General features: G+C 41.7%; 1 protein-coding gene across 1 annotated transcript in view; it reads right to left on the reverse strand.

The window, feature by feature from the left end:
- Window positions 1-14,407, reverse strand: part of LOC102733438 (rho GTPase-activating protein 26) — a 234,960-nt gene that overhangs the window by 150,436 nt on the left and 70,117 nt on the right. Inside the window, exon 4 of the mRNA XM_081825602.1 lies at window positions 4,001-4,037. Coding sequence (XP_081681728.1) covers window positions 4,001-4,037 — 37 coding nt within the window. The remainder of the gene's footprint in view (window positions 1-4,000; window positions 4,038-14,407) is intronic.

Here is a 14,407-nt window from a genome sequence, read left to right on the forward strand (position 1 = left end):
CAAGCCCTCTACACGTGAGACCCAACACAGGCTAGAGAAGTCAGGAAAAAGGCTCTGCAAAGAAATGTGTGTTTGTTTCTCTGCTGCCATCCTCTCCTTGACAACTGGGCCGTTTGGAAAATGCCAGCAGCTGATGCACATTATTTACGGTGCGGTCTGATACCCCACAGGCACCGTATGCCCTGAGAGGAACTTCAAAATCAAAGCAACAAATTCAGAAGTTTCCCCAAAGGAATTCCCTTTTCCTACCTGCCCCTTCAGAACACTCTGGCTCTGGGATAAAATAGTGGCATTCAAATGCCCATGACAACATTTTCTAGAAAGGAAAAGGCTAGACATTTAGAATTTGAATATTCAAGGCAAAAGAGCAATGCCAAACTCTGAAATTCCTGTCAGACTGACATCCCTCAAAAACAGTTCCGACGGTGGCATAAGCAGAGGGTCGCAGAACAATCAGACCCCGGACAACAGTTCCGCCTGTGGTGGCAGATGAGCCCCACGGCGGGTGCGGAGGGAAAATGAAAACTACTTCAATCCACAGACATGGAAAGTCCAACCACGTCAGAAGTGAAAGGGAACTAAGGCATTATACGATGTGAAAATGGGGTCTCGATGCCAGAGGAGGTGAGAGACGATCAATCCAGAACCCTACTCTGGTTTTGCCAGCTTGGAAACAGAAGATTTCTTGGAATAATACTTTAAAAAATTGTTTCTATCCAAAGCACTCCTGGAAAAATGGCCAATATGTTTTAACCCGTCATTTTTCTCTCTGGCTTGTTAAATGAAAGGGTAAGCAATTGAAAAATCATTTGACACTCCAGGCAGCCAACTCTCTGTGCTCTGTGAATAATGGGATGCCCAAAGCAAACTGTTGCAAGGGTCTGTGTTCTCCAAAATGGAACTTTTTGTATTGCTCTTTTCTTTGGGAGGTAGAATACCCTTGTGGTTAACAAGAGCCTCTAGAGTTAGACAGAATTCAGATTACATTATGCTGCCTGAGTTTACTAACCCAATTTCCTAATATACAAAGTAGATCAAAAGTACCTATCTCACACAGTGTTTCAAGTATTAACTAAGCTCATATGCATAAAACATCCTTAAACATAGTAAGTGGTGGATAATTGCTATCTATTAACAGCTAAGATTTTTAAATACATACTCACTGCCTGAGGGTTCTAGAGGGGAGGAGGGTGGGGGGATGGGTTAGCTTGGTGATGGGTATTAAAGAGGGCACATTCTGCATGGAGCCCTGGGTGTTATACGCAAACAATGAATCATGGAACACTGCATCAAAAACTAATGATGTAATGTATGGTGATTAACATAACATAATAAAATTAAATTAAAAAACTATATACTCATTGCAGACAATGCAAAGCCTGGAGAAGTATTTAAAATAGAGAAGGTCAGTCCCTCCCAATACTCTACACTCTATCCACATTACAATTTTATGATCAAGGTCTTTCCAGACTTTTTTCTATCAATATATCTAGAGAAGTCAAATATTTTACTAAGAACATTGCTCTGTAAGCTGATTTTTTTTAAACCTCAATTAACAATATACTGTGTGGGGCGCCTGGGTGTCTCAGTCAAGTGTCTGCCTTCAGCTCAGGTCACGATCCTAGTGTCCTGGGATTAAGCCCCACATCAGGCTCCCTGCTAAGTGGGGAGCGTGCTTCTCCCTCCGCCTGCCGCTCCCCCTGCTTGTGCTCTCTCTCTCTGTCAAGTTAAAAACAACAACAAAACCCCCCAAACAACAACAAGAACAAAACAATATACTGAGGGCACCATTCCCACAAATATACCTAGATCACTCTTGTTCTTTTTAAAGACTACACAGTATCTTGATATTTTTAAAGATTTTATTTATTTATTTATTTGAGAGGGAAAGAAAGAGACAGAGAAAGAGAAAGAGAGAACGTGAGCGGGGAGGAGCAGGAGAGGGAGAATCTCAAGAGGACTCTGCACTAAGCGCGGAGACCAACACAGGGCTTGATCCCAGGACCCTGAGATCATGACCTGAACCTAAACCAAGAGGCACCCCATATCTTGATATTTTTAATCAACTTCCTATTGCACATCTAATTGTCTTCCCTTGTTATTATTACCAATGCTCCAGTGCACTTCTTTGTTGCACAAACATTTTTGTACTCTGGTCTATTTCTTTAGGACAAATCACTGGTTCAAAGGATATTGGCTTCCAATACATATTCCTCAAAGCACTACAGAATGGTATAACCAGATGGCATGCCCACCCAGAGAATCAGGGTCATCTTCAAATCTACTGGCACTTATCTCAGGCAGAGAGGAGAAGGTTTATCACAAGTCACAGCAAACTTCTCGTTGGTAGTCACTCATATGCATCTCATTCCCCAGAGTTCTCAGGTCGCTCATTATAGAACAGTGTGTCCCAGGTTGGGGCATGGCATGGGCATGTTTTTTAAGTCTGCTTGGCCATCTGTCCTCTCTTGTTCTGGTGGGTTCCCCAATTTCCCACTGGAAAACTACCCTGCTCCCATTTTATGCAATACTCTTAAAACTGTCAGTAACAGTATGTTGTTTTCCCCTTCGTCAGCCTAAGCTAGACCAACCTGTTGTTATCTTCCTGGGAATCTGAATCTTCAGAAGAGTGAGGCAGATACTAAAAAACAGTTCAGAGCTTCATCATCCTGCAGATATTATTCAGAAGACCCTTTCTTATTGGTTCCTGGGGCTCCAGAGCTGGTGTGTTTTCAAGCCTGTCTCTTCAGCTCTTCCTACCTTACTGCGAGTTACTCAATAGCCTTCCATATTCCTTCATTTTTATTACTGTGGTTTTTGCTATTGTTATTTTAGAATAAGTTAGCCAGAATTGATTTCAGATACACTAAAACAATCCCACCTGGAGATACGGGGGGGGGGAGGGGGAAGCACTTGTTTCCTTGAATGTTTACTTGAAAAAATTTTCCCTTATTCAATTCTTGAAGGAAAAAGAAAAAAGAAAAAACTTTTTCCCTCTTCTAAAGTCCTCTTAACCTACCAGTAGCAACCATTCCAAATTACTTAATATTTTTTATAAAACTCCTGGTCAAAATCTGTATTTTGGAAAGAATGAAAGGAAAATCTCTGTCCTTTAATGGATTTAACACACACAAAAATACCTCATCCTTTTGTCCACATGGAGAAACACTGCTTTACTGGTTTTTTTGACATCACTGGAATTCATGGGAGGGCTCTTTGAATGTTTCTCCAAGTGGATTTTACAAAGCAAGTTCGAAGCAAGGGGACAGGATTTCCTTTGCACTCTTGTAAGCAACCTGGAAGGAACTGGTTTGTACTCCTATGCACCAAGGACATCATCAGCCCTAACATTAGCAGTAGCTTTTCATTTTAATCCCATCATCTTTACAAGGTTACAGGTGTCCTTGGAAATTATGATTAACCAAAGTGCTCAGAGCCAGCAGCAGGGGAAATATGCTGTATATTCTACAGAGGCTGCCCAGGGTCATTCCCATCGAAGAGGAATATTATTACGGACTTCACCATCTCCACTCTTTCTTCTCCAAAAAGGTAACAAAGAACACAGTTACTAAGCAATCCCTAAAATAGTTGTCGCCTATCCAGTCCTTTGAACAAGACTGTGTAGGAGGCAATTCTGGCTTTCTCCTAGGACAAGGTTCTTAGGAAGCTGCATAGTACTCGACTGAGTGGCTTTTAAGTGGTTAGTGGAGCTACATTCTCAAGACCTAGGGTTAACTGAGATAATATACATGAAAATGCTTTGTCAAGTGTGAAGGGTTATATATCGCAAGGTGTCATTACAGCCTTGCCTGTCAGGCTCACTAAAATGTCCTGGAGTCACGGACATGGTAAGTCAGGATGAAAGCAATGGACTACACCAGGGAAATGGGGCAGACCCAACATGCCCACAGCACCCCCTGGTGGTTCTTCCCCAGAGAAGCAACTTTTAAAGCTCAATCCCAACCCCAGCTATAGAAAATTATCCAAGGGACATACTTACTTCCTTCACTCTGACTGTCTTTGTTCGAATTGTAGACCTGGAAAATAGAAATAAACATTTACTTGTGTGAATTTTCTACCACCCTACAGGTTCAATGAATAAGATCATTACCTGCCCCCTTTCCCTAATTTATGCTATAAAATGGAAGGCAATTTCTGACCCCCAAACATGAATCCTCTCTAAAATTATCTACTTCCCAGTATTTACTTCAGGTATTCTCAAGTATGTATACATCAGAATCACCTATGGAACTTTACTATATAAAAGGTCATATTCTTTTAAAAAAAAAAAAAAAACTTATGTGTATATTTAAATTAAAAAGAAGAAAAGTTTTAAATAGTTACAATCATTAAGCATTTACTGTGCACCAAGCAACGTGCTGAGCAATCCACATGAATGATCTCAAATTATCTACACAAAATTCTATTGAGTAGGAACCCATCACTGTATTACAGATGGAGAATTTGAGACTTAGAGAGGTTAACTAAGGTCTCACAGCTAGTAAATGGCAAAGTCAGGACAAAGATACATTATAAACTGCTAAGTGTTAACACTGGGGAGTGGAACCAATACATTATATGGTTTTGATATTTGAAAGTTGTAAGGAAAATTCGTTACTTTTACAATGTAAATCCCTTAAATTATTCACAGAAATCATAAAAGGGGAAGTGCTCCAATAGAGAAAAAGAGAAAATACCCCAATATAAAACACACAATGACATACTGCAAGAGTCGGCAAGCTTCTTTTGTGAAGAGCCAGACAGTAAATATTTTAGGCTTTGTGGGCCAAGAAACAAAATCAGTATTATGCAGATACTTGTTTAACAAGAGAGAAAATGAATTTCCACAAATTTTTGGTTGACAAAATTTAAAACATAGTGATTTTTTGAAATACAGGTATAATATTCCTCACAATAAAAATCCCTTTAGAGTTCCAAGGGTCTCTTTTCAGAGATGCTTGGCTCAGTTCCTCTAGAAGTTAAGTAAGTGGTTCTAACCAAGAATGGCCATCAGAATCCTGTGGAATCTCTCTTCCAAGGAGTATAATTTTTTGAAATGCAGATCCACCAATCAAAAGAATGGGGTTTTATTTGTTTGTTGGTTTTACATAAGGAGGGTAACATTTGGCTTAATTAGGGTTCCAAGTCAGTATTTCCTATCAAATCAATTGCAAATGTTCATCTATAAATGCTGAGTTATACAAAAACCAGGTGGTGTGCTGGATTTGGTCTATAGGTTAGTTTGCCAATCCCTAATATGGTGACATTAGTAAGTAAGATAAACCCCCTGTTATAAAGGGAAAAAAATCATAGTTTTCTAAATCTCTCTTTGGTGATTATTATTCTTTATATATGAAAATGCATAGGGTAAAGCTGGCCATCATAAGTATGTATGTATGAACATACATACATATGTATGTATGTATCTATCGATTTATCTACCTACCTACCTACCTACCTATCTATTCCAAGGGATTCTGATGGCTACTCTTGGCAGAGAACCACTTATTTAACCCCTAGAGGCAGTGAGCCAAGCATCTCTAAAAAGGAGTCATGAAACCCTAAAAGGGATTTCTACCTGCTAGCAAGTGTGGGTTGGAATGGCTGGTCAACCCACCTAGCCTTTCAGTTGCCTTGTGTCATTGGGTAAGGCTCTCACCTTGTCTGGGCCTCTACTGCCTCATCTGTAAATTGAAGGAGTTGGCCAAGAGGGTTTTGAATGATCAAACTCTAAGTAAGACAAATCACTACTCCATTTTATTATTGATTTCCTAAAGAACCACTCTTTGAAAGTCAGGAGGATGAGGATTAAAGAAAAGCGTTTCTGTACTTGAGGCAAAGGCATCAGTTTTTATGCTTAAAAGTTCTAGAGATGAGGGGTCAAAAGACTGTGATCCTGGCACAGCCTTTTGGAAGGAGGAAGACCAGTGCAACCAGCAATCAGTGCATAGTAGAGAAGGGAGGAAGATGAAGATGGGGCAGAGGGGCAGCAACACAATCCTGCACGATGTTGTGACCTGTGAGTGAAACAGGTAGCCTCATAATAGCTAGGACCAGCAACCCATGAATGGTGTTCACTAACCTTGGAAACTGGGTAAGCCAAGTGCAAGGGAAGAGACCCTACTTTGTCAAGAATTTTTTTTTTCAGCATCCCTGACCAATTCATTCTATTAAACATTCTGAGAGAAACTTGCTCCTGTTTATAAACGACAAAATCCAGAAAGAAGAACGAAATGCAAGACTTTTAACTCTCCTTTATTAGGAGGAGAATTTGCACCAAAGTACTTTCTTTCAAGGTTTCCTGGGTTTCAGGAAGCGCTTGCCCGCAACACCCAAGCATTCCCCAAATCGGAGAGGCATGATCAATGAGCCAAAGGTGCCAGAAGCATGTGTTGCCCAATCCTTTGAGGCCAGGCCATTCATCTCTGCTAGTTTGGTAAATGAGCCAAAGAGAATGAGTTTTGAAATAAAGCTAACAAACCATGCCCGCCAGAACTGTGTGACTACATGGCCCAATAAGGAAGGCCCAGGGTGGGGAAGCAGCCTCACCACCACACAGGCCAGATGGCAGCACGGTAATAGCACTAAGTGGGAATGGCTTTGTTTAACTTACCAAGTACTGCACACATCAATGAATCCTTTTAACCACCTTATGGCATAAGTACTAGCACTGTTCCCATTTTGCAGATGTGAAACCTGAGGCCCAGAGAGGTTACACAGTTTGTCCAAGGACAGAGAGCCAGTGAGAAGCTTCCTATTCTATCTTGCCTCCACAGGGAGGTTACAATACTCTTTAACTTTTCCAAGCAGTAGCAAATGCGCATTACTACCAAGCAAAACCAGTAGTCTATAGGTTCATAAATACCTCCTCCCATACTGGCAGAAGCCAAGGGCATGCAATTCACCCTTGAAAAATGGTCAGTCTGTTCTGGGGAAATCTTTATTATTATTATTATTATTCAAATATAACTAACATACATTGTTATATTAGTTTCAGGGGAAATCTTCTTCTACAGATCTCATGGTGGCCCACTAGTGTAATACTGAAGCACAGAGGCGAGGCCAACTTCCTGAAATAAAAGGTGTCTTTGGCCATGGCTTCTATCTTATGACTGATTAGCCGAATTATCTCAGGTTTACAAGCTTTCAAGTAAGCTTCTCAAGAGCCTTTGTCTTGAAAGGATAGAACACAACTCTCCTGGATTAATTCAAGGGGACACGAGTCACTAAACAGTCCCTGAATTACGGCTCCTATGAAGACTAATTCAGTTAATACGCTTTCTTCCGTCACTTATCATCTCTAAACCTTAATCATGCCACCTGTAAAATGAGGATATTAACATTCCATACCTCTTAAGGGTATTGTGAAAATTAAATAAGATAATAGATATAAAACATTTAACACAAAGCAGAGAATACCAATTCCATGTCCCACTTAGAGTTCCATAAAGATAAAATTTCACCACCATCATTTTCATCCTCCTCGTTAAGTCTCTTCACACTTATCCCCTCTAGGATAAAAGGCTAAGGATGGGAATGTAGTTTGAGGGATCCAGTAACACTGGGCTCATTAGCATTTTAATTTAACCAACTGAAACTGATTAAGGGACTAAGGGCAAGGAAGAGAAAGAACCATCCAAAGTCAACTTACAGAGCAATGGGTTCTCAATTTTTTTTTAAAACAGCAGTCAAAAACAAAAGCAACCACCTACCACCAACCACTTGTTCAACCACTTTTTCACCAATCATGTGCCACGCACCATACTAAGCGCTGAGATGAATTATTTTATTTCATCCCGAAGCCTATAGGGCAGTAGACTGCCTCTACTTCACGGCACTATGCAGCTCAAATAACTTTCCAAAGCTTGCAAAACTAACAAGTGGCAGAGTGCTCTAGACTAGCTGTGCTCAGCCACAAGGGCATGCAATTTCCCCACTCAGTCCCACTTTCTAGGGGAGAAAAAAAAAACACCTTGGCAATTAACAAAGAACTCAGAAGAAGCTAAGCAGTAATTAAAGTGGCAACAATGCAACCATTATGTAAGAACAAAATTTCCACCCAATTTAAACATAACAGTAATTCCACAAACTTCCAATTAATACAAACATAGCAGTAATTGAAAACCACAACCAGCTTGAGACACTTCAGGATGCCCAGAAAACATCCTTCCCTGAAACTCTGAGCACATATGCAGAGAACTAGCCAGCACTGCCAAGGACTGTGGGGCAGACAGATTTCCTAGTAGAGTACCACATTCGAATTCTTATCAAACTCTATTAACAGGCTAAATTTAGAGACTTTAAGTGACACTCCTGAGAGGTTACGAGTAAGACAACCTGGGTCTGTGGAATGCCACTCAATAGTGGACATGCATTTTTAGATCACGGAGGGACCCTCTTGTCACAGTGGGCCACAAGCTACACTTGGGAAAGCTTTGAGAAGAAACTGTTTGAATCTTAAGCATGGAGAGATAAAACCAGTTTGAATACATTGCAATAAAGAAGAATGTGTCTAGGGGCCAGAGCTCTGGAGCTAGGTATTGGCTCCTCCTCTTCCCATTAGGAGTGTGCCTCTCATCACAGCCTGATGCGCGGAGAAAACGGAAGTAAAATGGCTGCCACTGCTTTTCTGTTTCTTACCTAGCAACCCTCCCTTCTGCTCACCCTTTCCACTGCTACCGGTATCGCATTTGCTGACTTAGAGGGGCTCTCTTGAAAGTCAAGTCAATGAAAATGTATCTGATGGCTCTTTCCAATGACTTATTCTTGAACAAATGTGAAAACCTTGCTCTTGCACCCTCCAGAACTACTCGGAAAGAGGGCTCAGTGACTAGAATATAGCAGGCCACTCAATAAGTATTGACTGGATGAACAGTTTTTGAGTAGAAGAATAAAGGAGAAACTGATTTTTTTTTTCTTTTTAAATCCCCATGTTGGAGGTTTTTTTCTCCCCCTAAAGATTTTTTATTTATTTATTTGACACAGAGTGTTTGCAAGAGAGAGCAAAGTAGGCAGAGGCAGAGGGAGAAGCAGGCTCTCCGCTGAGCAGGAACCAGATGTGGGGCTCGATCCCAGGACCCTGGGATCATGACCTGAGCTGAAGGCAGATGCTTAACCGACTGAGCCACCCAGGCGCCCCCCGCCCCATGTTGGAGTTGATGAAGACAATGCACTGATGCACTAACCAGATAGAAAACGTAAGCAGATCTATCATTACTGAGGGACTATATGTCATTCTTCCAAATATCTGGACTGCTTCAGGAATCTCTACATTAGGGAAGAATGAAAACGTACAACTTAGGCCTTATTACGAGACAATATAAAGCAGATTTACATTATTTGGCTTAACTCAAGGCTGTCAAAACTCAAAAGGGTGTCACCAGGAAGTTGTGAAATGCGAACCAAAGAAGGGGTTACTATACCTCATGCTACTGAGTCTCCCCTCCCCTATACAAAAGAGGCACCGCAGACTCAGGCAGTCTCTTGGAAAATGGCCCAGCAAAGAGTGATCAAGTGGCTGTGCTCCTGAAGCCAACTGGAGAGAGAATCTGATGGCCGCTCAAGCCTTCTTGCATACTAACACACCAGCATACCAGTGAATACAAACAACTACTTGCTGTTCAACATGATTATGACAATGATGACAGAAAAATACACTTTCTTTCCCATTTGTTCAAGCATTTCCGGCTGCTTTGTACCTAAGGATCTAAAGGGCTTACATGTTGTATAATTCCTCAGTAATACTGGGGGAAAACAAAGTGCTCTAGACACCTGCTACTTCTACCCTCTTAGCATCCACATTCCACTTGGATACCATCCTCATTCTCCTTGGGGAGTCACCATAACCAGTTTATCAATTCTATCATCATATTCCTTAAATCTATTCCTCATCCCCATTTCTTCTTCTACTGCCCTTAGCCAGATTTGGACCACTTGTGGGCACCCTGGCATTGGCCTTCTACCTGGTCTTGTTGGCTCTGTTCTCTTTCCGCTGAAGAAAAGCCATCAGGAGATCACAGTACTAGTCTTCAAATACTCAAAGGGCTGTCATGTGGAAGAATGGCAAGACTTACTATTCCGAACAGAGATGAAAGTCAGGGTGGAGTCCTAGGACGGCAGATTTCAGAGGGATACAAATAACTGATAGTTAAGAGCTCTTCATAGTCCAGGAAAGCAGAGAAACTGGCTGAATGTCATTCTGACACATAAGAACTAAGCTCCATTTCATCTAGAAGGTGGCCCTGGGCATTCCTGGGCTGACAAATGCCGCTTCATTTGAGGTTTAATTATTGTGACCCTATCCTCTCCCCTGTACAAGCCTTCAATGGATTCCAGGATGGGGGAAATGGCCTAGCGTCAGGTGAAGCAGAGTGGTGGACAGAGTAGTGCTGTGGCCCTGGAGAGTTGGTATTAAAGCCTGGTTCAACCACATTTTAGCTATGTGCCTTCACGTGGCAATTTAACACTTCTGAGTATGTTTTCTTTTTTTAAAGATTTTATTTTTATTTATTTATTTGAGAGAGAGAGAAAGAACAGGGAGAGGTCAGATGGGAGAGAGAATCTCCAGCAGACTCCCCACAGAGCATGGAGCCTGACGCAGGGCTCAATCTCACAACCCTGAGATCATGACCTGAACCAAAACCAAGAGTCGGGACGCTTAACTGACTGAGCCACCCAAGCATCCCCTGAGTATGTTTTCTTATTATAAAGTAGAGCTAAGTAATAATACTTCGAGGGGGTCTTAGAAGAACTAAAATAGCCTCACAGCACCTGCAAGTACTCAAAAATGCTATTTCCCTTTCTGCTACCTCCACAAAGATGTTCTAACTGACTTCATGGCTGCAGACCCCCTTATTGCTTTGGCCTCTCACTGTTCTGACAGTCTATTCTACACAGCTTAATACTTTAAAATACAATTTCCCATTTTCCATTATTTCTATTCTGCAAATAAATTCCTTATGACCAGTTCTGTCTTACATTTCTACCAGGGGGTCTGCCTGGCATCTAACACAATGCTGGGCATATTGTTAGTGTCTAAGAAGTCGCTCCTGATTGAGGGACAAAGGAGCTTAAGACAAAGGATGAACCTTCTTTCAGTCATTCTCAGTGGGTCGGAAGTGGGCCCTAAGGACCGTAATGAGGAAATTATCCTTAGAGTGAGGCTTTCACATTTTGAGTGTCGCTGACACTTAAAACACACTTCCTGTGAGAAATTTCAATTTAAGATCATAGAATTTTAAGGCAAGAGGTGGGAAACTGGTCCTCATGGGGCATGCAGGTCATCGGTCACACCCAGAGATGCAGCCAAGGGGTGGGCCAGCTATTGTAACTTGTTTCTGGTCCTGCTGGATTTTAAGCATGAGTGCAGTGTTTCTGGAGTTACTAACACTGACTGCTGTACATGCTCCTCCCCCACAGCCCTGTGATTTGCCTGTTATATAAACACTGTTGCCATAGTTATAATTCAGGAAGCTTTGTTGTTTGACCTCAAGAAAAATTCAACCTCAAATCAGGATAACACTGACTCTCTAGACCGACAATAGACCATCAGAGGGTAAGACCTGCCAAATTCCTTCAAGCTTCTAGAAGGAACTACTGTATTTTGGGTAACAAGTGAGCAACAAGAAGAGGAAACGCTGCAACATTATGCAATTTCCTTGCATTTCATATTCAGAAATCCTGAAAACCCCTATAAGCAACTTCCCTAGCTTTCAACCCAAGATCAGAGTCACAGCCAATATAAACAAACCTGGACGCAAAAGAGGAAAAATGAAATCTAAGTAATGTCCGAGTAAGAAGAGTATTTCAGGAAAATTTTAAGGGCAACAGAAAAAAAACACAAGCTCACTTGATAGCAAATGCACTACATTAAGTAGATGGCATATGAGCTGACACGTATGTAGGATGTGGTCAGATCACTGTGTGAGGAGTCTTCTGGCTTTAACATTTCCTGGCTTCACACTGACGTAACATTAAAAAGTGGGTATGAACGCACTAGCCCATCAGCATGATGCTTCTACCACCCCATTCACCAGACAAAAATTGTAATTTTAAACAGAGAAAGTCTTTCTGTGTTCCTCTGCCCCCTCCCCCCCCCACCAACACCCCCTCCATGTCTTTGGAAATAGTAGCACAGCTCCATCAGAAGAGGGAACCTTGTTCTTTTATGCTTTGGAAAACTGCAGATGAGAAATTCTTTGATACAGTATACATGATTCCAAAGTTGGAGCTTGTGAGGTTCTGCTGCTAGAGCAGGGCCCTGCCCAGGAGAAAGGACAGCCAGACAGTGAGTCACTGCACAAAATTCACTCCTTTCAACTTCCAGTCCCTTCGTCTTTCAGGCAACTTGAGGCAAGTGGCACTGTAATGATCTTATTAACCCCTACAATGCCTCTCCCAGAGGCAGGAGGGAAATTTATCCAACACAGGCACGGGTGACTTCTCTCCCTACAGACAACTGGGAGGTCAGAGTACTGCATTTCTAGACAGATGACTCAAAGCCGAGTTTCCTCGGATACAGGTCCTACCCTAAATCTAGGAATAAACCTGATGTCAACCCAGCATATGCAGCAAGGGGTTCTGGGAATATTCGCTTTGATTTCTTTGCTCTGAACTGGCAGGGAGGGGATCCCTAGCTCTTGGACATGAGGAATCTCTGTTTTCCTGTAACACCCAAGCAACAGAATAGGGTTTACAAACTCTATTTTAGATTCTAGAATCTTTTCTGGTTCTACAAAGGTTAAAAAGTTATTAGACTGGGCCCTTTCTTATCTCCAGACAGTGTCAAAGGAGGAGGTTTATCAAGATACCACACGATTTCCCACACAATGACTGGAGTAAAGGGTAAGGTTGGGACCATCAGAGCCCTTGCACACGAAGATTTGTCTTTTGGTTACCCACAGTGTTCATTCACTTGTCATTAGGTGAGTGTACCCTGCTCTCCTTCCAAGGGTAACACCTCTCCATCACAGGCAGAGGTCAGTCCACTTCTGACTCCGGGGGTAGACAGAGAGTATGACTTAGGCCAGGTCGGCCAGAGCAGCATATTCACTCCCTACTCTCAACATTTACTTTGAAACATTTTCAAACTTACAGGAAAAAAGCGACAGTGAATACATACACATAGAACCCATCACTTCCATCCTACCATTGTTAGTATTTTGCTACATTTGCCTGATCATGTATCCAGCCATCTCTCTGTATCATCCACCAATCCAACTTATTTTTTGATAAATTATTGCAGACATCAACACTTCCTATCTAAGCACTTGAGTATGCTTATCATTTATTAAAGTTAAATATTGGTTTATCAGCCTTAATTTTTAAGGTAAAAGTTACCTACAATGAAATGCACAATTCTTTTTTTTTTTTTTAATTTATTTACATATTTTAGAGAAAGAGCAGGAGCAGGAGGGGCAGAGAGAATCTCAAGCAGACCCCACGCTGAATGTGGAACCTGACCCAGGACTCAATCTCATGACCTGAGATCACCACCGGAGCAGAATCCAAGAGTCAGATGCTTAACCAACTGAGGGACTATGGGGGCTGGGGGTGGGAGGGTTGTTATTGAACAAGAAGCTGCCAACCTCTTTTCCAAAATCATTGTTTTATACTCCCACCAATAATGTCTGAGTGCTCTGGTTGCTCACATACTCACAAACACATGGTGCTAGCAGTCTTAATTTTAGCCTTTCTGGTGGGCATGTAATACTATTTCACTGTGGTTTTAATTTCCATTTCCCTGATGATTAATAATGTTGAGTACGTTTTCATGAGCTTACTGGACTTTCTTAATCTTCTTTTGTGAGATGTCTCTCCAAGACTTTCACCCACCTTTTAGTGCAGCTTCTCTTTTTGTTACCAAGTTTTATGAGCTCTCTATACATTCTGGATATGTCAGATGTATGTTTTGCAAATAGTTTCTCCCATTCTGTGGTTTGCCAATGGAATTCCTCAATGGCACCTTTTTTCCCCCCCATTTATTTATTTATTTTTGATGTAGTGTTCCATGATTCATTGTTTGCGTATAACACCCAGTGCTCCATTCAATACATGCCCTCCTTAATACCCATCACCGGGCTAACCCATCCCCCCACCTCCCTCCCCTCTAAAACCGTCAGTTTGTTTCTCAGAATCCATAGTCTCTCATGGTTCATCTCCCCACCGATTTCTCTCCCTTCATTTTTCCCTTCCTACTATTGTTTTTTTTTTTTTTTAACATATAATGTATTATTTGTTTCAGAGGTACAGGTCTGTGATTCATCAGTCTTACACAATTCACAGCGCTCACCATAGCACATACCCTCCCCAATGTCTATCACCCACCTACCCTGTCCCCCCACCCCCCTTCCCCTCCAGCAACCCTCAGTTTGTTTCCTGAGATTAAGAATTCCTCATATCAGTGAGA

The sequence above is a fragment of the Leptonychotes weddellii genome, chromosome 7 (genome assembly GCF_054177405.1).
Source record: "Leptonychotes weddellii isolate Sample4059 chromosome 7, ASM5417740v2, whole genome shotgun sequence".
Taxonomy (NCBI): domain Eukaryota; kingdom Metazoa; phylum Chordata; class Mammalia; order Carnivora; family Phocidae; genus Leptonychotes; species Leptonychotes weddellii.